Genomic DNA, 22,304 nt, shown 5'->3' with positions numbered 1-22,304 from the left:
CCTGTTAAAGGATGGACTAGATTCCTCATAGTCAATGCCTGCTTCTTTAACTATTGAGTTGAAGTGCTTCAAAAAAAAAAAAGGAACCAATCCACACACTCAGCAGGATTGAGTAGTAATTTATTGTGATTGTCTTTGTTCAGCTTTGAAAACCGAAGGTATTGATATTAAGACTAAAGGGAAATTACACAGAGCTGGTGTGACTGAAAAAAGTTTGGCTCTTTCGAGTGATTTTTTTGTTTTTAATGCCACAGAGTTAAGCTTTAAAAGCACGCTTCATTGACTCTCATCCAAGCCTCCGAGGACAAGGCTAAGGGACCTTTTTTCTTTTGAGGGCCACTGACCCACAAAGAAAAACCCTAATCGAGGGCCATGTACAAAAAGCAACTTAATTTAGGTGCTTTCTTAGAAATCCATAAAGCCTTCAATTCACCTGCTTTTAAAACTAAGAACAGGGAACTCTCAACAAGTATAACAAACAAAAAAGTCCTTCGGTTTCACATTATGTGCAGTTAGAAGAGGTGGAGTGTGGTGAGAGAGAACAGGATGAGCAGAGTGAAAAGAGAGTGGAAAGCAGACGGAAGAGGGCCATGGAGAAGAACACGGAAGGTCCCGGAAGCAGGAGGTTGAGTTAGCGAAATAGAGGAGGCAAATGATGGTTGTAGATCATAACCCACTGTTGACTCAAACCATTGGATGAACTTCGATTCCCGGTTCTTCTGTGGCTCTAATGCTTCAGCCTTTCAAACTAGAATTCTTCAGGTAGGGTATGTATCAGAATCCTCTAGGGCCACCCCGCCCCCCTTTTTTAAATGCATGAGCTCACCTCTTCCCCTGCAGTGGCTGTCATCTTCCTGTCCCACATTGGATCCTGTCGTCCCTGTGCTCAACGCTTTCAGCCTAAAGAACAAATTGTGACATCCTTCTTAAATAAGAAGTATACAGGATCACCAGGTTGAGAGGTGATCTGCAGAGAAAAAAAAGCATGTCTCATTCAGACACAGCATTTTAGAAGCAGTCTCCAACAGGCAAAATGGAATGTCTTTCCATTGATACGTATGCCCTGGCTGTTAATCATAGAAATCATTTTTGGTGTTACAGTAGAAATATTCAGGTTTTAAAAATCAAATGAGTTGCTCCAGTTCTTAGTACAGTGCAGAGCTGTAGTTTCATTTTCAGATGCACTTGTCCCCTTTTCCTTCCTAGTAACTTCTCATCAGCGGAAACTGGTTATGGCACTGAATCCCCACTGGCCCATGTGTGGCTTGGGATTTAATTCATAAGTGTGTCTTGGACAGGGCCTTTGGCAAGAATGCCAGATTACATTTTCAAGGAATGCTTTTTAGAAACACAGAATACGTGGTGTCTGCAAGGCTCAAATGGGCAAAAGTGGCCCGTTGGTGTGGCTTGTTTGCATTCAGGGGAAGATGACTTTGCCAGCAGAAACAGTACCCAGGTATCTACCCCGTTGTCACCCTTTCCACAAGGCAAGCCTTTACCATTAGACAGAGTCTTCCTGTAAAGATCTTATCTGTAACATGGAAGTGGACTCTTTTTCCTTAGTTTTTGCCAAAACAAATAAATGTGCTTCAGTGTTCAGATATCAGCAGGTCTCCCGAAGGTCCTGCTGAGGGCCCCTGGTGGGTAGGTGGTGGGTGGAGTGCACGGGCCTTTTGTTTAGCTGCTGGCTAGTTCAGTCGGTCACCAGTAAAACTTTAATTGCTGTGACCCATTTTTGAAGGGTGTTTGTTCAGTGCCCAAATTTTAAACTCTCAACATCTAGCACCTTCTTATATGTAGAAAAGTATTCTTTCCTTTTGTCTCTTCGAATTTTCTGGCTTTAGGTTCTGTGTGTGTGTCTGTGCGTATGTGCATTGGAGGTGCAAAGAAGGGTGCTTTTTTCCTTGGTCATAGATGCCTATTTTGATAAGATCCAACGAATGACCCTTTCGTTTATTGTATGTGTGAACCATGTTAAGATTAGGTGAATATAGATTCGCTTCCAGACTCTGAACTGTTTTGCCTTGGAAATTCAGTGCATTACCACAATCGAATCTTTGCAGGGGCTTGAAAACCAGCCTGTGATTAATTTTAGCCTGTGAAAATCTTAAAAAAGTAGCTGCTCTCTTATTATAATTCATGTACCTAGTTCTGTATGTCCTAAGTTCTCATTGTGAGCATTTCAGTTAATTTTCTTCGTGGTGTGTGAGAGTGATATGGACTCTTTAATACAGCTATGTCAAGTACTGTACTAGTTGGGGGTCCTTTGTATTACTTTATGTATTAAGATTGTGTTTGGGGAGATCCTCAACCCTGAAACCAGGAGACACCTGGATATCTCTTTGTTCATTAGGTGTCCCAGTACCAAAGGCCTGTTGTGAACGTGTTAATCCAGTCAAGAGGAAGTTCTGGTTTTGGTTGTAACAAGGTGTTTCCAGAAAACTAAGCTTCTTCCACTAATGAGATCTAAGGTGTTCGGCAACCTCACAGCTCTAAACTCCTTCACATTCTTCCCTGTGCCTCCCCCCAGCCCCACCGCCTTTGTTAGAATTATCGGTTGACCAAGGGTTTCAAAAATGCCAAATGAAGCATTGAGCAGTTTCTGGATGAGGAAGTTATTTGAAGAATGTTTCCCTTCTCCCCTTCTTTAAAAGTCCTTTAATGCTACGTATCCATTTTTGTCTGGCAATAACACTCTCCCTACTTTTGAATTGCCAGGAAGGAAGAACGATCAGGAATATATCTGATTATGTAATTATTTGCATCTGTGCAGTTGACGGTACTAGTGTTCGTCAAATAAATTGCCAACACCATGTTATTTGAAATCCACCCCCTCCGCAAAACTACTTTGGTATCTGTCCGAAGTGAAGGCTTATTTCCTGTAAGCGCCCACAGCCAAGAAGCAGCGATGGCCGTCGGCTCCTGGCCCAGTCCATGTCCATGATTAGTGTTGTTAAAAAGATTTTGCTCTTCATTCCTCCTCCCTTGATTTATTATACACGCTTACCATTGATAGGTTCATATGTCTTCGGTATACGCCTTCCTGAGTTCCTGAGACCTTAGGTCTTTTCAGACCCCTTTTGTCTGTCATGGAACATGAACTGCAATGATAGAAGGAACAGTGAAGGTGAATTGGTATTGTATTGGTGTGACTAACGTGATAGTACCTGGTGGGGTTAGTTTTGAGTGACGCCGTATCTCTTGGTCATTATGAGGGAGAGGCGTGGTCTGTTCAAAGCCCAATTTTTGGTCTTTGACAGAGGAGGAACAGGGCAGAAGCTCTCCAAACTCTCAGGTCCAAACCACAAACAGAATGCCGTTGGTGTAGGGGAGGCAGATGGTCTGCATGTCCTTGACATTTTCTTGGCCCTTAGGGCTACCTAAAGGCGACATTTACTGGAAGCCATTCATCTGTATTTGGACAAGTGGCTACACCGCACACGATAACAAAGGTCAATGTTATAGTGTCTAACATCTGTACAGAAGATGCTGGACAAGAAAATCTTAAAACCAAGAATCATTTAACGTCCCCCTTTGTGACTTACCATCGACTCGAATCCCAGCGTGCACTCCGTTCCTTCCTCTTGGCTGAAATGCACTCAGCCCTTCGCTTTGTTCGCCACATCAATTGCTTATCTATTTGCTCAGCTTTTGGTTGTCGTCACGTATTTTACAAATCATTCTTCATTAGCGGTACCCTCTCTTGCGGTGTAAACTCTCAAAGCTAGAACAACTGTCTCATTGGCATGACTTGCACAGTAGGAAGCATAGAATCTCGAGGAGTTCATGCGAGCCTTCCGTTCATATTGAATGACACTCTCCTTACTGGCCACACCGATGTTTCCTGTATAACAATCTTCCTGATTGGAAAGTTCTTTTGCCTTTTGGAGATGGCTTCGTTATCTTATTTTTCCGAGAGGGAAATCAATATTTTCAGTATAATGAAACTTTTTAGATAACGCGTAATGCCCGGGCCTTTGCAGGAACATCACGGAGAGAAATGAAGCCAAGCGTGTGCACCTAAATCAGACTCTTCCGTTTTGGACTTGATGAATGATGATGGAGATTGATTGTCCTACCTTTTATCTTCCAGGTGATCATTTGAAGATTTGTCCCCAGGGTTATACCTGCTGCTCCCAAGAGATGGAGGAGAAGTACAGCCTGCAAAGTAAGGATGATTTCAAAAGCGTGGTCAGTGAGCAGTGCAATCATTTGCAAGCTGTCTTTGCGTCCCGTTACAAGAAGTTTGATGGTATGTATTGGAACTTTGGTCTACGTTAAGTGTAGATATTTGCTTTGTTCTTGAATTCTTTTTTTTTCTTTTTGCCATGCGGCTAGCAGGATCTTAGTTCCCTGACCAGAGATTGAACCTGGGCCACAGCAGTGAAAGCGCTGAGTCCTAACCACTGGACCGCCAGGGAACTCCCTTGAATTCATCTTACACCTTTTAGTCAAGTCAGATCTACGAGCTGCCAGTGAAGTTCGTACAGTTGCTTTTCCCAAGTGCCTTTCTTCTCTCAGTGTTCAAGTTTTCTCCCAAGAGGCTCTCCTGGCTGGACCCCAGGGGCAAGTTAGCCTTACAGCTTTATTGTAGAATCCTTCCAGATACACTAGAATCTGTACGGTATGGTAGCCATTATGGAAATATGGTCACAAGGAGCCAAAAAAGAGATTAAAGTAGTTTAATTTAAATGCTTTCATTTATTTTCTTGGGTGAACACACAATAGTGTTGTTGACACAAGTCACTAAAGAAAAATCTTCCTAATAAAAAGCAGGCATCTGAAAACTTAGTCAAAATAACCACAGAGATTCTGCAGATGCTGGACTTCAAATTAAATTTCAAAATGGATCCCTCAAAGCCAACTAGAATTCCTAGAAGCCCTGTAGAACACAGGATTAATGCTCGTGCAGCAGTGACCACGCGGCAGTGACCCAGAGGTAGCTCCTGGGCTCCAGTCTTCATTAAGTTCAGCACCATTCCTGGCCTCATTTTAGCTGAAGCTTTGGTCAATCCACGTTAGAGCCACAAGAAAACCTATTTCAGTCCCCTGTGCCAAACACAGATTTTCACATGCACACTTTCTTTTCAGAGTGAAGAAATAGACAATCTGAGCCAGAAGAGAGGCACTTCAATCGTATCTGAAGCAATATAATAGATGACAGACTTTCAAAATGAAAGTATGGGGTCCAAAGACCTCAGGATTCCTTTCTCTGGTGCTGTTCACTCAGTTTGCAGGTCGTTATGAAGTAGATTTAATTTTAATAGGAATGATTTCCTTTGTACCTGTTGTAAAGGCCATTCTAATTACATAGTACCTTTGAAGCATGCTTTTCCTGACATTCTGTGGTGAAGAAGTACAAGGCAAATTTTTGAGACGTGAAATGTCTTTGAGCATTTCTGCAAAGGACTCATTACCATGGTGAGAAGTGGGATTAAATTAGATTTGATCTAGCTGATAAGGCAGCTCCCAGCTAAAGAACAGGTTGTATTTCAAATGTTGCCTTTGAGATTCGTTATTTGAAACTGATAACTGATTTAATAAGTGTTAGTCGGTTCCCAGGCTGGACGACAAAAGCATATTTATATATATATGTTTTTTATAAATTTATTTATTTTTATTATTTTATTTTTGGCTGCGTTGGGTCTTCGTTGCTGCGCGCGGGCTTTTCTCTGCTTGCGGCGAGAGGAGGCTACCTACTCTTTGTTGCTGTGCACGGGCTTCTTGCAGTGGCTTCTCTTGTTGTGGAACATGGGCTCTAGGCGCACGGGCTTCAGTAGTTGTGGCACGTGGGCTCAGTAGTTGTGGCTCGCGGGCTCTAGAGTGCAGGCTCAGTAGTTGTGGCATGCGGGCTTAGTTGCTCCGCGGCATGTGGGATCTTCCCGGACCAGGGATCGAACCCGTGTCCCCTGCATTGGCAGGCGGATTCTTAACCACTGTGCCACCAGGGTAGCCCCGACAAAAGCATATTTAATTTGTAATGTAGTTGAACTAAAATTTTCCAGGTAGTGTACCATTTATTGTGCCCATTTCCCCCAATGCTTTGTATGTGGAGTTGTGTTTAGTCTTTATCTCCTTTCCCTGGATGGATGGAAATAATTTATGTATCCATATATCCTGTTTATTATTCTATAATCCCCAATGCACAGGCTGTTAAGTATGTTAACACCACATGAAGATGAGTGTTATTGGCAAAAGACATCTTAGACCACCTCTGTCTCTTGGTCACTAAGTTATCAGTATGATTATTGAAAAGAATGGTATTCTCTTGACTATGGCGTTTCTCATTCAAGACAGTAACTGAAGCAATTCTTTTTCCTTTGAGGAGAAAACTTAGAGAGATAATCAGACAGTCATCTTTGAAAACTTGAGATGCTGATATTTAAAAATTTACCACTTGGGGGTTTAATAATGGGACTTAGAAGGGAAAATTCCTGCTCTTTAGAAATGGCTAGCGTGTCAGTAGCAAGATACAGTGGAGATGAGGCAGTTTCCAACTTCCAAGGTCACTGCCTCCAAATCACCCCATTTCTTCTTAGACGTGTCTCCTCCAGGTGTGGAGTGCACAGACATTTAGTGATTTCTCTTCCCAGTGGGCCTGGTAGTTTCACTATTCTTTCCCCTTCTCACTCCCCATGGTTTTATAGCATTACTCATGTGATTCCAGTGTGTACTTTTTAAAAAGCCACACAGAGAAATTTTATCAGTAAGTATTAACATGTTTTTTTAAAAAAGGACAGAAAGGGGCTTCCCTGTTGTTGCAGTGCTTAAGAACCTGCCTGCCAATGCAGGGGGACACGGGTTCGAGCCCTGGTCCGGGAAGATCGCACATGCTGCGGAGCAACTGAGCCCGTGCGCCACAGCTACTGAAGCCCGTGCGCCTAGAGCCCGTGCTCCGCTGCAAGAGAAGCCACTGCAATGAGAAGCCCGCACACCACAACCAAGAGTAGCCCCCAATCGCCACAACTAGAGAAAGCCCGCGTGCAGCAAAGAAGACCCAGTGCAGCCAAAAAATAAAATTAAAAAACGGGGGGGGCTTCCCTGGTGGCGCAGTGGTTGAGAGTCTGCCTGCCGATGCAGGGGACACGGGTTCGTGCCCCGGTCCGGGAAGATCCCACATGCCGCGGAGTGGCTGGGCCCGTGAGCCATGGCCGCTGAGCCTGCGCGTCCGGAGCCTGTGCTCTGCAACGGGAGAGGCCACAACAGTGAGAGGCCCGCGTACCGAGAGAGGGAGGAAAAAAAAGGACAGAAAAAGTTTCTCTTGCCCTTCCCTACCAGCCTTCACCTCCAATAAATGTGTTTAACGCTGTTTCTTTATCAGTTTCAAAACTGCCCATGAAAAATGATGATGAAACCCCAGTTTGTTTCTTCTGACTTCAAATTAGACTATGGCACAGACAATAAAGGTAGGGAGCATAGATTTAAATTTTTTTGAAGGAGTTGTAGCCTCAATGTGTTTGGCCTGGAGATCAGAACAGAGCTGGGATACTTTGCATATTTCCTCCAAGCTAGGCTTTCTGAGACAATTAACTGCTTTTATATGGTGAAATCTCAGTTGATTGGTATCCAGCAAACCGTAATCCTCAAGTGGGTGCTGCATTTATTGATTGATTTTTTTTTACATCTTTATTGGAGTATAATCGCTTCACAATGGTGTGTTAGTTTCTGCTTTACAACAAAGCGAATCAGTTATACATATACATATGTTCCTATATCTCTTCCCTCTTGCGTCTCCCTCCCTCCCACCCTCCCTATCCCACCCCTCCAGGCGGTCACAAAGCACGGAGCTGATCTCCCTGTGCTATGCGGCTGCTTCCCACGAGCTATCTATTTTACATTTGGTAGTGTATATATGTCCATGCCTCTCTCGCTTTGTCACAGCTTACCCTTCCCCCTCCCCATACCCTCAAGTCCATTTCTAAGGTTGGCAATTATGACCTGCCAATAGTCCACAAGGCCTAAAGACGATGTTGAGTGAAATTGTGTAGGGGCTATGGTGACTCTTAGAAATTCAAGAGTAGAGTGCTTTGGTGAAAGAATTGTCTAAGTTTTTATAAAAGTCAAACCCTGGGTTACTGATGTGAACGGAAGGGAGGAAGTTTGGCAGAGTAACAAGATGGCGACTGGAGAACCAAAATGGGGCAGCAAGGTGGCATAAGGAAGGCTGGGGATAAGTACTGAGGAAATAGCAAAGGACACGTGGGAACATAGGAGGTCAAAGTACTTCAGAGGAGCATCTTTTGCCATCTCCAAGCTTACAGTATAACTTTTTTTTTTTTTTTGCGGTACGCGGGCCTCTCACCACTGTGGCCTCTCCCGTTGCGGAGCACAGGCTCCGGACGCGCAGGCTCAGCGGCCATGGCTCCCGGGCCCAGCCGCTCCGCGGCATATGGGATCTCCCCAGACCGGGGCACGAACCCGTGTCCCCTGCATCGGCAGGCGGACTCTCAACCACTGCGTCACCAGGGAGGCCCTACGGTATAACGTTGAAGTGGTGATCCTGAGCTCAGGCAACTTCATCTGTCATCAAAACTTCAGTCATGTTTATGAGATACCACTTCTTTCTAAGGCAGGAACAAGGTTTTTTTTTTTTTTTTTAAATAAACTTTCAAATAAAAATAAGGTTTCGAGGCTTTTAGGGAATTAGCCTTCTTTTACCAGAAAGCATCCCATTATCATTCTGCCTCCATGAGCTCTGGTCAGTGTGAGCGCTAGCGTTGGCATTTTGGAGTCAGTCCACTTATCTCTAAGGTCCTTTTTTGTTCTACACATGTAATTTTCTATTGTTTGTACCTCTAAAGAGACTATACAGTGTATAAACCAGTTTTGAAGTTGTAAACTCTGTGCACGTGTGTGTGTTTGCAGACCTGGCTGAAGTACAGAAGAACTTCCTTAGGCAGCACCTCCCCCCCTCCCAGTTCTCAGATTTCCCATATTTTAAACCTGCGCCTCTGAGTTTAAGGACTCACCTCTTTATTTTCTTACACGTTAATCTTCTTCATCTAATCTTTGACTTAGAATATTCAATATCAGAAATCGACTATCCTGGGCTAGAGACATAGAGTCAGAAAACTTTAATGACAGAGCTAGCTGCTCCCCCTGTTGGCCAGTTTTGGGAATTTTTCTTTTTTTTGAAGTAGAACTGCTAATTAACATAGCTGAATCGGTTGTCTCATGAATATGCTAATCAGATCCTCCGTTCAGGGGACTTTGAAAGAATTGCTTGGCAAAAGGAATAGAAATAATAGAAGTGCGGCATAATCCGTGTTTGGGGACCACAACATAAAAACCCGCCCCCAAATGTCGCATTTTGTGAGAGACTAGTTGTTTTTCAAAGAATCAGAGCGAAATCAAACAACCCAAATAGATTAAGATTAGAGCTGCCATGTTAAATATATTTCAGAATTACATAGTAAAAATGATGTTAACAACTACAAAGATAGATTATTGCTTGCAAACTCCCCGAATCAAATTATTTGCTAGGTGTTTTTGCATGGTGTAAAAGAAATTTTCAGAAAATAGTGACGTTGTCTGATGCTAGCGCATTGGGAATACTACTTTCATTTGCCATTGTAGGAGCAAATGTAGCAACTTTGCCCAGGAGGCAGAGCCCTCCCGGTTGTCAGCCTGTTTCTGCTGTGAACCCACTGTGACCTGGGGCAATTAACTGGTCTCAGTTTTCCCATCCATAAAATCAAGGGGTTGAGCTGGATGCTCTCTAAAGACCCTTTCAATTCTACAAATTCTGTGAATCTTCTCAACATGTGACTAGACCAGCTGCTTCAGTGAAAGGTCTTACAAGATGTTAATTAGGCGTCTGCATGGTCCCCTCTATTTTCCTCCTATCATTTCTTAACCCTCCGCTACTTTCACTGGGTCTTTGAAAACCCTCCCATGAGCCTGAAGCTTGTTAACTCGAATAATAGTAGAAATGTTCTGAATTAGCTTAAAACGCACATAAAAGAAATAATTGTCCCATCTATCTGAAGAGTGCTTCATGTCCTGCCTTTGTGAAATGATAGAAAACAAGGGGGCTGGAGAGCTTAGGGGAAAGGGTGGCCACTCTTCATATTGAGCCAAATTTCTGTTTTAATCAGTGACTAAAAGTTTTCCATGGTTCATCCTGGCCATTACCTCATTAGGCCAGTAGGCTCAGCAGTGTCGGAGACGCAGCAAGTTGAAGGCATTTGAATTCCCATGCCCATGAAAGACCAATATAGCCAACTAAGCTTCATGGCTTTTGGCTAAGCTGAAGTTTTTGGAATTTTCCTGACCCCTGACTGCAAGTATTTTTCAACTGCACGGTTTTCTTATTGTCCTTTGCACGGCCATACTGACTTCGTACAGACCTCCCGGGTCTTTAGTTTAAGTCTTCGACATCCTCAAGATAAATGTGTCATAGAAATGTGTGACGTACATACAACATACAGTTGTTTTTTAATCCTTACGTCAGATTTCATTCATTAAGATGTCTTTTTAAAATCTGTTGCTTTTTTAAACCTCTGCTACAGTGCGGCAATCAGGATGCGTAGCCACGAAAGTACAGAAAAAGACATGAGGCCTCTGACCTTCCTGCAAACGCAGTGTTCCTTCCAGATCATACTATGGGTGTTTGATTTGGTTGGAAAGCACTGCTACTCTGTGCTTTACAATTCTATTTTCCTTCTTTTTTTTTTTCTTTCCATGCAAAAGAGACTAAAACACTGGGTAATTTTGCTAATTCTTTGATAATCTCTGTGAAACGCGATGAGAAGGGGCCGCTGCCAGCTTACTGGAATCAAATCAAGAGCTCAGATAAAACACACACTTTTCTGTGTTGACAAAGGTTTTCTGCGTTTTGAGTTGTTATCTCAGGTGTGGCCAGTTGTGGCTCTAGCATTGGCCGTCTCATTGAAAATGCTTGCGCAGCTTCCAGGGAGCCCTGAGCACACTCTCTTTGGGCCTCTGCTATTAGCTGTGGCTTCTTAAAGAAGGCGTGGTGTCAGCAAGAAGCAGCCGATCTGTTTGGAGGCGAGTAAATAAATACACAGAAGAGCTTCAGCCGAATTGCTTTTATCTATTTTTTGGTTCATTGTACTTTGAGCCTGGGAGTTGAGAGCCTTGTTGATCATCTCTGCTCACCCTTTTTCCATGCGTCTGTCTGTCCCAGCAAAGAAAAGGGCTTATTTGATCTAGCAGTGACTCTGACTGAGAGAATTCCCAAGCCAGTCAGGCCTTTCTTGTTCATTGTCCTGGCCCATCTCTATTGCGCGCAAAGCACGTGGTCTCTCTCTCTCTCTCTCTTTCTCTCCCTCCCCTCCCCCTCCCCCTCCCCCTCCCCCCATTCCCTCAAGAATCTGAAGCTCTTCACAATAGAGAAGACTGGAGCAGGGAATGCTACATGGGCATACCTTTTCTGGAGGTCAGTTTGGCAGTGTTATCAGAGGTTTCCAATAGCTTTATTCATACCCTTTGACTCAGTAACTGTACTTCTAGGTTTTGATCTCAGGGAAAGAAAGATCTGCGTACAGATTTATGTACAAGAATGTTCATCACAGTATTACTTGTAATAATGAAAAATAGGAAATTATCCTAAATGTCCCATAATGATTACATTATGATCTGTTCGTATGGTGTCATAGTATGCAGTTGTTAAAACTGATGTTTCTGAAGGCTTTTTAATCTCATCGGAACTGCTAACCATACAGTGTTCCATGAGAACAGGGTATAAATACAGGATGACCTCAACCATGTGACAATACATACCTTCATTCATAGAAAAAGCAGGAAAGAAATTCAATAAACCATTGTTGTTCTCTTAATGGTGGGATTATGGGAATTTTTGTTTTCTTCATACCTTGCCATATTTTTCAAATTGCTGCAATTTGAAAGGAATACTTTATAGGAAAAAAACGGCATTTTTAAACGAAAAATGGAAACTGCTTTGGTGGTGTTTTGCCATGTTTGGGTTTCTTTTTTCAGTATTACAGTGCTCACTGTAGACAGTTTGGAAGAAGCAGAAAAAAATGTGTCGAAGGCTCCAGCATTTAAGTCGGATGAATAGAATAAAGGGAAATAAGTCATTTTTGAAAGCATGAGATAGATTACTTTTCCTATTAGATTACTTTTCCTATTGTGTCGCTGCAAAATTGGGGTGAACTAAATTGAGAAACATTGAAAAAAACCACGCCGATTCCCTAACACCCATCCAACACCACTGTACGCACCTCGTCTTTCTTTGGTCAGTTAGACAACGTATATACATACATACAAATCGGAATCATCGCCGATTGTGCTATTTCGCGTCCTGAGTTTTCTCTTGATATTAGATCATGAGCAGATAGACTGTATTATGAGGTTTGTGTATGAGGTCATATAATAGGTCCACGTGGAGGTTAGTATATGGAGCACTTGGAACACTGCTTCAGCCTTGGAGCATTCTTTTCTTCTTCTTCTGTTTTTTTGGCTGACCACGCAGCATATGGGATCTTAGTTCCCAGATTAGGGATAGAACCCATGCCCCCTGAGGTGGAAGCGTGGAGTCTGAACCACTGGACCACCAGGAAAGTCCCCTCAGAGCTTTCTTAAACATGCCCTCATGGGCCCTTCTCAGTGAGAAGGAATCCGGCTGTGCTAGAGACTTGGCTAGCTGGTGCTGGGAGTACCATTGCTAGAAATGGAATGTGGTCCAGGGGAAGGGACCTTACCGTACTGACTGTGTGTCCCTGGCCAAGTTAGCCCGGAGAGAGAATTAGCATTCAAAATGCATTAACTACTAAAAGTAACCTTGGGAAGAAAGGGCTGCTCCTACAGTGGCAGGGTCCTCCAGCCCCCTTTCATATGCTAACAGCCCCTAATAAGGGCCTCAGCTGGCAATGGCCTTCTCCTCCTAGGAGAAGACCATTGTTGAGCTACAGCTGTTGATTGTTAGTCAAGTACCCCTGCTTTTAGTACACCGTGCCCTCCCTAGCAGGCACTCCTGAGGAAAGTGCCTGTTAGAAACTTAACACAGACTTGACCAAAAAAGCAAGACAGAGGAGGAGATAGTCTTTGGTTTCAGTCAGTAGAATGCTTGCTTAATTTCCTTTTTTCCCCCCTTCCATTTGTAGGTGCTTATGTTAGCTGTTCTTCATCAAGTACTCGATCTTGGGTGAAAGAATGGATGGCTATAACTCTGAGTTTTCTTAACAGTGTGAGAAGTATGATTTGTAGCATGTACCAGGAGACTTCTTTCTTAGGAATTTTGTGGATGTGGTAACTTACTGTTTGCACGCCACACCAGGGCTGTGAAATACAGCCTTTACATTAAAGAGGAAATTAATCCTTATATGTAAAAGGCAGCTTCCTAGTAATATAAATACAAGGGGGTAATTTATAGCACCAAGCAAATGGATTGAATAGAAAGGGCTTTCAGTCTCTTCAGATCACAGGTTAATTCTAGAATGCATCCTAGCACATTAATCAATAGCCAATCGATTGTTTATAAAGGAGTAGCTAATGGCATTTAATAGCAGAACTGAGGGTCTTTTGACCTGTTTCAAGAATTTTGAATGTTTATTTGATGCAAGACAAGTGGCGGGGGGATAGAAGTTCCAGAAGTACGTGATGTTCTTCTTTTTGTAAAAGACAGGATATTTACATAGAAAACTTTTATATGGAAAGGTTTTGCCTTTTCTCTCTAGTAGTTTTTCCCATGTTAAATTGGTACTACTGACATTAAGAATAATCAGATGTTAGAGCCGGAAAACACTCCCAATCTCCCAGTCTCCTAGCTCAACCGTTGCATTGAGGTGCTTCTGGTACGATGCAGATGAAATATACATGGGGAGGGTGGGGCATTGACCTGCCGCTTAATTCTCCGTTTTCCTTTCCCTGATTCTTTGCCTCGATCTTTTTGTATATACGCGTGCTGTGCATGATACTCTGTGTTGTAATATCATGTAAAATCTCTTCCCTGGATCTCTTCATCCCGCGTTTTTCCCTCAGGAGTTGCTCCACCCTCGTAGGTGTCTGGGATGTTTCACAGAATTGGAAGCTAGAGCCATTAAGCATTTCCTTTGGCTGAATTGTTCCCAGTTTTATAAGGCCTTGGGTCTTCTTAACCATTCTCCAGCAGCTTTGGCTTAATTTCTATTCCCCCCAGATGGCTAATATTTGACTCTGCCAAGAAAGATAAAAACCAGCCTTGAAAGGTTTTTTTTCTTTTTCAATAATTGTAGATATAAAGAAACTCTGAAGGTGACAGTAACATTACTTCACATATTATGAATAGTGTCCACTCACTGAGCAGCTATGGTGTGCTAGCCATTATCCATATGAGGTGAGCAGTAATAGCCCCATTTTATGGAAGAAGCAGCAACAGAGGCTCAGAGAGTTTAGATCTTCTGTCCCGTCAAGGTCACACAGCTCATAAATGAGAGGGCCCATGCTTTTCCTACTGTGTCGTACTGCTTTAGATCCTAGCACATTAAAGTGTTTATTTCCATTCCTATGTTGTGGTCATTCATGAGCCCTAGGCGTAGCAGTTGCTTCATCCTTGGAACATAAATCCTTAAGCCCCCAAACTGAAAATTGAAGGAGAAATAAACCCTGCTCACAGACACCATATTTAAAATGCTTATAAACTGTCTCCTCTCTCACTCTCCTTTCAGACTCTCTGAGCAGCATTTTTCATGAATACAAGCATTTGCTGCAAGGGAGATCTGAATTCCAGTCAAGTCAGCTTCTGATCCTGGTGGAACTCTGGTTTACACTGGTCCTGGCTGGTTCTCTCTTAGCCACCAAGTGTCTTATAATTGGCTTCAGGCATAATGTTTACAATGGGATGATTGCTCGTTGTCTCAGACCTGCACAGTTTTTCTTCAGCATTTAAGATCTGATTCTGAGTTCTAAATAATGGGGGGGAAAGTGGAGATGAGCTTTGCAGCGATGAATGAAGTTGCTCTTGGTGGCTGGGGACCAGGTCCTGAATGTCTAATTTGTGTTCTATCCCCCATTGTAGAAGGAAATGTGGGAAGAAAGGTGGGGAGGTGGGGAGGTTAAGGAATCTACAAGAACATATGAGAGCGGCTAGTTTGATAGGAGAAATAGATGTAAAAGTTTTTTCCCCCTTTTTTCTTACAGCAAATTATTACGCTTTGATATTGTACCTAATTGGTATGGATTTTAGAATTTAAATTATGTCTGCCATCCTTAAAAGATCTCTTTGAGACAAAAAGCATAGGTAGAATAGTCCCATTTACCAGGACCAGTAAGGACACGTCTAAGGAGAAATGAGTTTGGGTCTTTTGGTTCGCTTGACTTTTGTTCTGTTGACTTTGCAGGTGAAATAGATGAATATTAAAAAAAAAACTTTGCTGTATGAAATGAAAGATTAAGGATTTTATAGATAGTTTAAAAGTCTCTGGTGCCTCCATGAAACCATGCGTGGAACGTGGCAGGTATAGTAAAGGTGAATTGGATGGAGAAAATTCATCTTTCTAGAAATTTTCATTACAGTCTCTTTGGGCAGGAAGGTTAAGATGCATGGCAAAGCTGTGTGCTTTGATTTGAGCCCATACCAACCACTTAGTACATAGTTGTCAAATTACATAGCTATTTGGAGAGATCAAATTAGCAGATTTTAACTCCTTATATCAGTTTTGTAGAATTTCTATATATAATCCACTCAGTGGAATTATATTTGCAACTTATACGGCCACACTAAAGAATCTTTTAAAATGTGAAGGAAAGGAAATCAATTTTCTGAATGATTAAATGAATTAGAGTTTAATATGTATACAGCACCAAACTAAACTCTGAAAATATAAGCTAACATCACACGCACACACACACACACACACACACAACCTTCCTAGCAGAATTTGAGTCCCAGGAAATAAAGTAATGTCCATTGTGGTATTGGACAGAGGGCATGCTGGGTTAGAATCAGTCCTGTTCTTCGTTGGATCATTGCTCTTGTACTTTGAAGTAGCTGTATTATATATAACTACACCGACCCATAGGCTGTTGACCTGAATGAGGATCTCTAAGAATGTTTTATTTTTTCCATAAAATGTTCAGTGTCTTAGCGTTTCTTTGACCTGGAACACTTTTAAGCCTAAAAAAATAGTGACATTTCATAGTGTTTTTCAGTTAAAACTGAGCTCGACATGCCACTCTGCCCCAACCCTTAAAACCAGCATTCATTAGAAATGCAAGTGAGTATTCAGAATTACTTATTTAATGAGTCATGAAAGCACAAGTCAAATAATTCTCAACATCCTGTTTCTACACTAAATGATGTGTGCCAATTTTATGAGCAATATAGTAAAAATCCAATCTAAGGAAGGACCTATGGTTGCCTTTGGAATGTGCTCTTTTGGATGGTGAAATATTAGTAGCACTGGATTGACACAAGGCTTCCATGCTGATCTCAATAACCAGGCTTTATTTTTCCAGTATGTGAAAGCCAGCACCACTTGGCAAGGACGCTAGTGATTCAAGGACGGTACGGGAAGTGGACCAGATGACATTTAAGGTCTTTTCTCGCCCTAAGATTCCACAACTTTGAAGTCTAGAAAAGTGCTGCCTGCATCTCGACTCTTAGTTGAGAGATACTTCCACACAAGAAAATTCATCCCCAAAACCTCTTTAAGAAATGACACCCAAGAATGCAACAAAATTTTAAACCCAATTTATTGGAAATATATTTTCCTCCAATTAAAACATTACCCTTACCCTGAATGCTCCACGTTCAGCACAGTTGCCAGGTTGGTGCTGATTGCTAGTGAGAGGCAAAATGGGAGAAGTTTCATTGGCTAGAGTCTTGCTTCTCAAAGTTTGGGGTATAGCAGAGTGCCAGATGGCTGGGTCCCACCCTCCAGAGTTTCTGATCCAGTAGGTTTAAGGTGGGGTCCAAGAACTTGTGTCCCAGTGGTGATGGTGTGTGCCCATGGAAGCGCACTTGAGAACCACTTGGGGTTTGGAGAGAATCGGAGGCCTTCCCGGCTACCTGATTTGAGTAACTCTTTTCATTATCATTCCCCTAGCTCCTTATGTACTTTCTGGCCTCCTTCCAGGGAGAGAACTTTGGTAAAAATGCCAGGCTGTGCAGTTGTAATGGGGATTTCCCTTTCTCTCGCTGAAGAAAACCCAGGAAATAAAAGGCAAACGGTAGAGAATGGTTTTGTAGCGCTATTGCATTTTGAGAAGATCACTTAATGTTCTGGCTTTGAAGGAGTTGTCTTCTTTTCCTTTCTGTTCCATGTTCACTTGGAGGCAGCTTCTTTCTTGATGTGGTCCTTATATTTTACTTTGGTATTTATTACATTTCCTGCTTATAAACTTGATACCATGAGGTGTTTATTGTTATACCAGACATAGAGTCTTTAAGAATGATTAATGTTGCAGATAGACTGTTAGCTCCTCTCTTCAGGGAACTCCCTGAGAAAAGCTTCAGGAGAAATTAATTTGACATTTGTATTTAAGAGATTAAAGTCTTTAACATTTAGGCTGTGTGGGTATGCGGTGCCCAAAAAGTAAATCTGAAAAAAACCCAAAAAACACAGGTATTCTTTTTTTTCCCAGTTATTTTTCCATGTTATCTTAATCTCATGGTTTTACTGTATGAATCCTTTAGCAACCCGAGGTCACCTTGGATATCCCAGTTTATACTAGTGTCACAGGGAACACCTGAGAAGCTCTTTTCCTGCTTATGTGTGCTGTTTCATTCTGTTTCTTGGCCTCAAGCATTTCCCAGGCAGTTTTCTTATATGACATGTAGATATAAGGAGGAGAAAAGGAAAAAATAATCATGTCTAAGTAAACAGCATGTCTTGAAAACACCTGTCCTGGTGTCAGGTTACAATGAGGAGGCATTATCCACTTTGGTTTAGATTCTTTTTTTTTTTTTTTTTCTGTACGGGGGCCTCTCACCGTTGTGGCCTCTCCCGCTGCGGAGCACAGGCTCCGGATGCGCAGGCTCAGCGGCCATGGCTCACGGACCCAGCCGCTCCGCGGCACGTGGGATCTTCCCGGACCGGGGCACGAACCCGTGTCCCCTGCATCGGCAGGCGGACTCTCAACCACTGCGCCACTAGGGAAGCCCTGGTTTAGATTCTTATAGTAAAAAGTTCTAGGAAACCTCATGTTTTAGACTTTATGTATCCATTTTTATCCAGTTCTTTATTTACCTTGTGACTAAATAAGAAAAAGGAGGGAGGGAGGGAGTCCTGAGAAGTTGTCCGTTTAAAGTTTTTTCCCTCTTAGACATAGACACACGTGACTTTGTGACACAGGTTTCCTTTCATTGACAAACGATCAGAGATGCCAAATCCCCCCAAAGAAATCCACCTTATATACAAGCATGTTTTCCAATTTAATTTCAGGATTTTTTTTCCAGTTTTCAGATTTACCTGAAAAGCAGGCACTCTGTTATTGAATTACTGAGAACTCTTTCTTTTTTCCTTTCTTTTTTGGTTTTGTTTTTAGAATTCTTCAAAGAACTACTTGAAAATGCGGAGAAATCCCTGAATGACATGTTTGTGAAGACATATGGTCACTTGTACATGCAAAATTCCGAGCTATTTAAAGATCTCTTCGAAGAGTTGAAGCGCTACTATGTGGCAGGAAATGTGAACCTGGAAGAAATGCTGAATGACTTCTGGGCCCGCCTCCTGGAGCGGATGTTCCGCCTAGTGAACTCCCAGTACCACTTCACAGACGACTATCTGGAGTGCGTGAGCAAGTACACGGAGCAGCTGAAGCCCTTTGGAGATGTCCCTCGGAAACTGAAGCTCCAGGTCACTCGTGCATTTGTAGCAGCCCGCACTTTTGCTCAGGGCTTAGCAGTTGCAAGAGATGTAGTGAGCAAAGTCTTGGTGGTAAGCGCCGTTTGCATTCTGTGTTATTGTTTTCTTTTGTTTCACATTAAAAGAAAGTTTGGGAGATGTGGAAAAATAAGTCAGTAGAATTCCATCGTCTCAATAGCAATCGTCTTTTTCTTCTGTTCTTTTCTCATCTTCTCTCCCCTCTTCTCTCCTACACTTCGTCCTGATACATGTGCATCATGTGGCTATAAACAATACAGCGATGAACATCTTCACGTATCAACATCATTCTTTCCTGTGGTTTCTTTGGTAACTATTCTTAGAAGCAGGATACGTGTTCACTTTGGAACCTTAATTTTAAAAATGGATTTAGGGACTACCCTGGCCATCCAGTGGTTAAGACTCTATGCTTCCACTGCAGGGGGTAAGGGTTTGATTCCTGGTCCTGGAACTAAGATCCCACATGCTGTGAAGCCCAAAAAAACTTTGAAAAAATGGATTTAATACCTCCATATTCTTTTCAGCTCTTATTCTGCTTCTCCTTCAGAGAAAGAAACATACACAGATAGACTCCACATTTGGTTGTTTTGAGTGACTATGTTTGAGCCTGCTAGTTACAGTCTAGAAAAGAATTTCACATCCATTACTATACGTTTCCTTGTTATAAGGTATACTCAGAGCCCTTTAGAAGACAGACCTTTCTATGACCATTAATGTGGACCACCTGCTCTTGACTTAATGGCTTTGTTTATAGAATTACCAGGAAAGAGAATGGAATTGTACTAGCAGGAGAAAGCAAATGAAATGAGCCACATTTTCCTCATTTGTAAATTAGAGGAATTGGACCAGACCAGTATTTTTCAGACTGTTCTTTGGAGCCAGCTAAGGAGGTACCTCCAGGGCCTCCTTGAGGAGAGATAAGGGAGACACAGGGTTCTTCTAGTGGACGAGACTCTGCATCTGTGCCTTTCTCTCCTGGCTGCACCAGGGAAGCTTTGCTTTCCTCAGTTGTATGTAGTAGGGTTTTGAACATGATTTCAAGGGGGAAAAGATTCTATGGCCCCTTCACTCCCCCCACCCCCCAAAAAAGATGAAATTTGAAAACCTTTTGAAGGCCTTTGCACCTCTCCCCTCTGTGACTCAACGCCAGTGAAGAAATAGAATATTCTGGAGCAAAGTTATCTTTGCAGGACTGATCTCAGTGCTGTTACCTTTAGGCCCTCAAAGGAAAAGCCAAATTTTAGCCCATTTGGTTGTTTTGAGGACTGGAGGACTGGTCAAAATACAAACTAGACAGTGATGCTAACAGTAAAATATAAATCCAGTGGCTTCTTAGAGAGTTCATTCAGATTTAGAGTAGCCATATAATTTATTGTCCAAACCAGGAGGTGCTTAAAAACAATTATGCCCAGATAACATGGGCAGACCAGGATTCATGGTCCCCCTAGCGAGGAATCTTACATTTACCAGAGTGAAGATAAAGAATTGTGTATTTTAAAAATTAGGTGCTTATTGGCTGTCTCACTGGGAGATGTTAGTATTAGTTTGTTGGTTGCATTCCATTATTACAGTTGTGTGTGTGTGTTCCCATTTCCCAGCCATAAGCCATCAGGAAACAATTCATTACAGTACGTTTTTGTTCACTCCTTTTCCTCCTGATATTTTCATCATAAATTGCAAAAAAATAAAACAAAAAAAAATTGTTGGGGCATATGAGGGGTGGGTGGGAGCAAGTAGGGAGGTGATGGGTATAATTAAAGGAATAGTCGGAATCCTGAACTGCTGCCCCCACCTCTGCAACCATTATTAATCTTGGAGATGCTCGTGTCAGAGTCCCTAAACAATGCACAGTTAATCCAGATCAAAGTTAATCACATTGTAGTTCCCCTAACACATCTGCCCTCCTTCAGCAATTCCTCGCATTTATCCTAAGCTGAATAGGCAGAAAGGTGCTGCTTTTTCTTTTTTTGGTGGCGGGGGCGGGGGAGCTGCATTGGGACTTCGCTAATGCGCGCGGGCTTTCTCTAGTTGCGGCGAGCGGGGGCTACTGTTCGTTGCAGTGCACGGGCTTCTCATTGCGGTGGCTTCTTTGTTGCGGAGCACAAGCTCTAGGTGCACAGGCTTCAGTAGTTGCGGCGCACTGGTTCAGCAGTTGTGGCTCGCAGGCTGTAGAGTGCAGGCTCAGTAGTTGTGGTGCACGGGCTTCGTTGCTCCGTGGCATGTGGGATCTTCCCGGACCAGGGATCAAACCCACGTCCCCTGCATTGGCAGGCGGATTCTTAACTGCTGCGCCACCAGGGGAGTCCATGCGTGCCGTGTGGTTTTGAACGTCTATGTGCGTGTGCATGTGTGTGCCAAAGAGAAAAGCAAGGACTAGAACATGCTTTGCAAGTGTCTGAAAGTGGTTTCTTTACATTAACCATCCCCCCTCTGAGTTGATTCCTGGGAAAAAGGACCAGGCTGACACAAGCCTGCCACGGTGTTAGCCTCCCTTAGCCCCGTTGGGGCCCCTTTATAGAGAACTGAGATTCCAGAACCCCTAACTTGAGGGGGAAGGTGGTGGTCGAACCAAGGAAGCAGGTTAAAAGATTGAGGGCTAGAAGTCTAGTCCACGTTATGCCACCTCCCAGGGTAAATAAACACTCGAGGCTTCCCAGTATCGCATTCTTCTTGACATGGTTCCCAGAATTAACTGAGAACCAATAAGATTGGTTCACCACCAATAAGATTGGTGGGAAATCAATAAGATTGACTGTTCACCCTTACTTACCTGTGCAATAAAGAGTATGTGACCCATAAGGAAATAATCACAATTTCCAATGTTGCTTTTGGTATGAATTTTTTTTTTTTTTTTTTTTTTGCGGTACGTGGGCCTCTCACTGTTGTGGCCTCTCCCGTTGCGGAGCACAGGCTCCGGATGCGCAGGCTCAGTGGCCATGGCTCACGGGCCCAGCCGCTCCGCGGCATGTGGGATCTTCGCGGACCGGGGCACAAACCCGTGTCCCCTGCATCGGCAGGCGGACTCTCAACCACTGCGTCACCAGGGAAGCCCTGGTATGAATTTTTTTAAAGCAAGAAAGAAATTTCTGTGTACCTTAGTTTTGTCAAGTTGTTTGAGAAAGTTAATTTCCAAATATGACCCTAAATTTTTGGAGAATTGATCCCTATTCTATATTCATTGTATTCTCATGTCTGCCTAAGAGTTGTTTGCATCGTTATATGAGAATACAATGAATACAAGCTGTAGGGCTCAATTTACTTTCAGTAAAACATTACTTGCCAATTGTTTAGTGGAAAATACTGTTATGACTTAAATTTTTTTATTATAGCTGATTTACAATGTTGTGTTAGTTTCTCGTGTACAGTTTCTCGTTACACACACCCACACACACAGTTTTTCATATTCTTTTCCATTATGGTTTATCACAGGATTTGAATATAGTTCCCTGTGCTCTACAGTAGGACCTTGTTATTTATCTATATTACATATAGTAGTGTGTATCTTTTAATCCCAAA

At 42.7% G+C, this 22,304-nt stretch overlaps 1 protein-coding gene across 1 annotated transcript in view; it reads left to right on the top strand.

Annotated features, from left to right (window-relative positions):
- Positions 1–22,304, top strand: part of GPC4 (glypican 4) — a 109,123-nt gene that overhangs the window by 67,991 nt on the left and 18,828 nt on the right. Inside the window, exons 2-3 of the mRNA XM_004285473.3 lie at positions 4,094–4,252; positions 18,451–18,842. Coding sequence (XP_004285521.1) covers positions 4,094–4,252; positions 18,451–18,842 — 551 coding nt within the window. The remainder of the gene's footprint in view (positions 1–4,093; positions 4,253–18,450; positions 18,843–22,304) is intronic.

This window comes from Orcinus orca, chromosome X (assembly GCF_937001465.1).
Source record: "Orcinus orca chromosome X, mOrcOrc1.1, whole genome shotgun sequence".
In the NCBI taxonomy this organism is placed as follows: domain Eukaryota; kingdom Metazoa; phylum Chordata; class Mammalia; order Artiodactyla; family Delphinidae; genus Orcinus; species Orcinus orca.
Note: the sequence above shows the minus strand (reverse complement) of the source record. Positions and strands in the feature narration are given on the sequence as shown.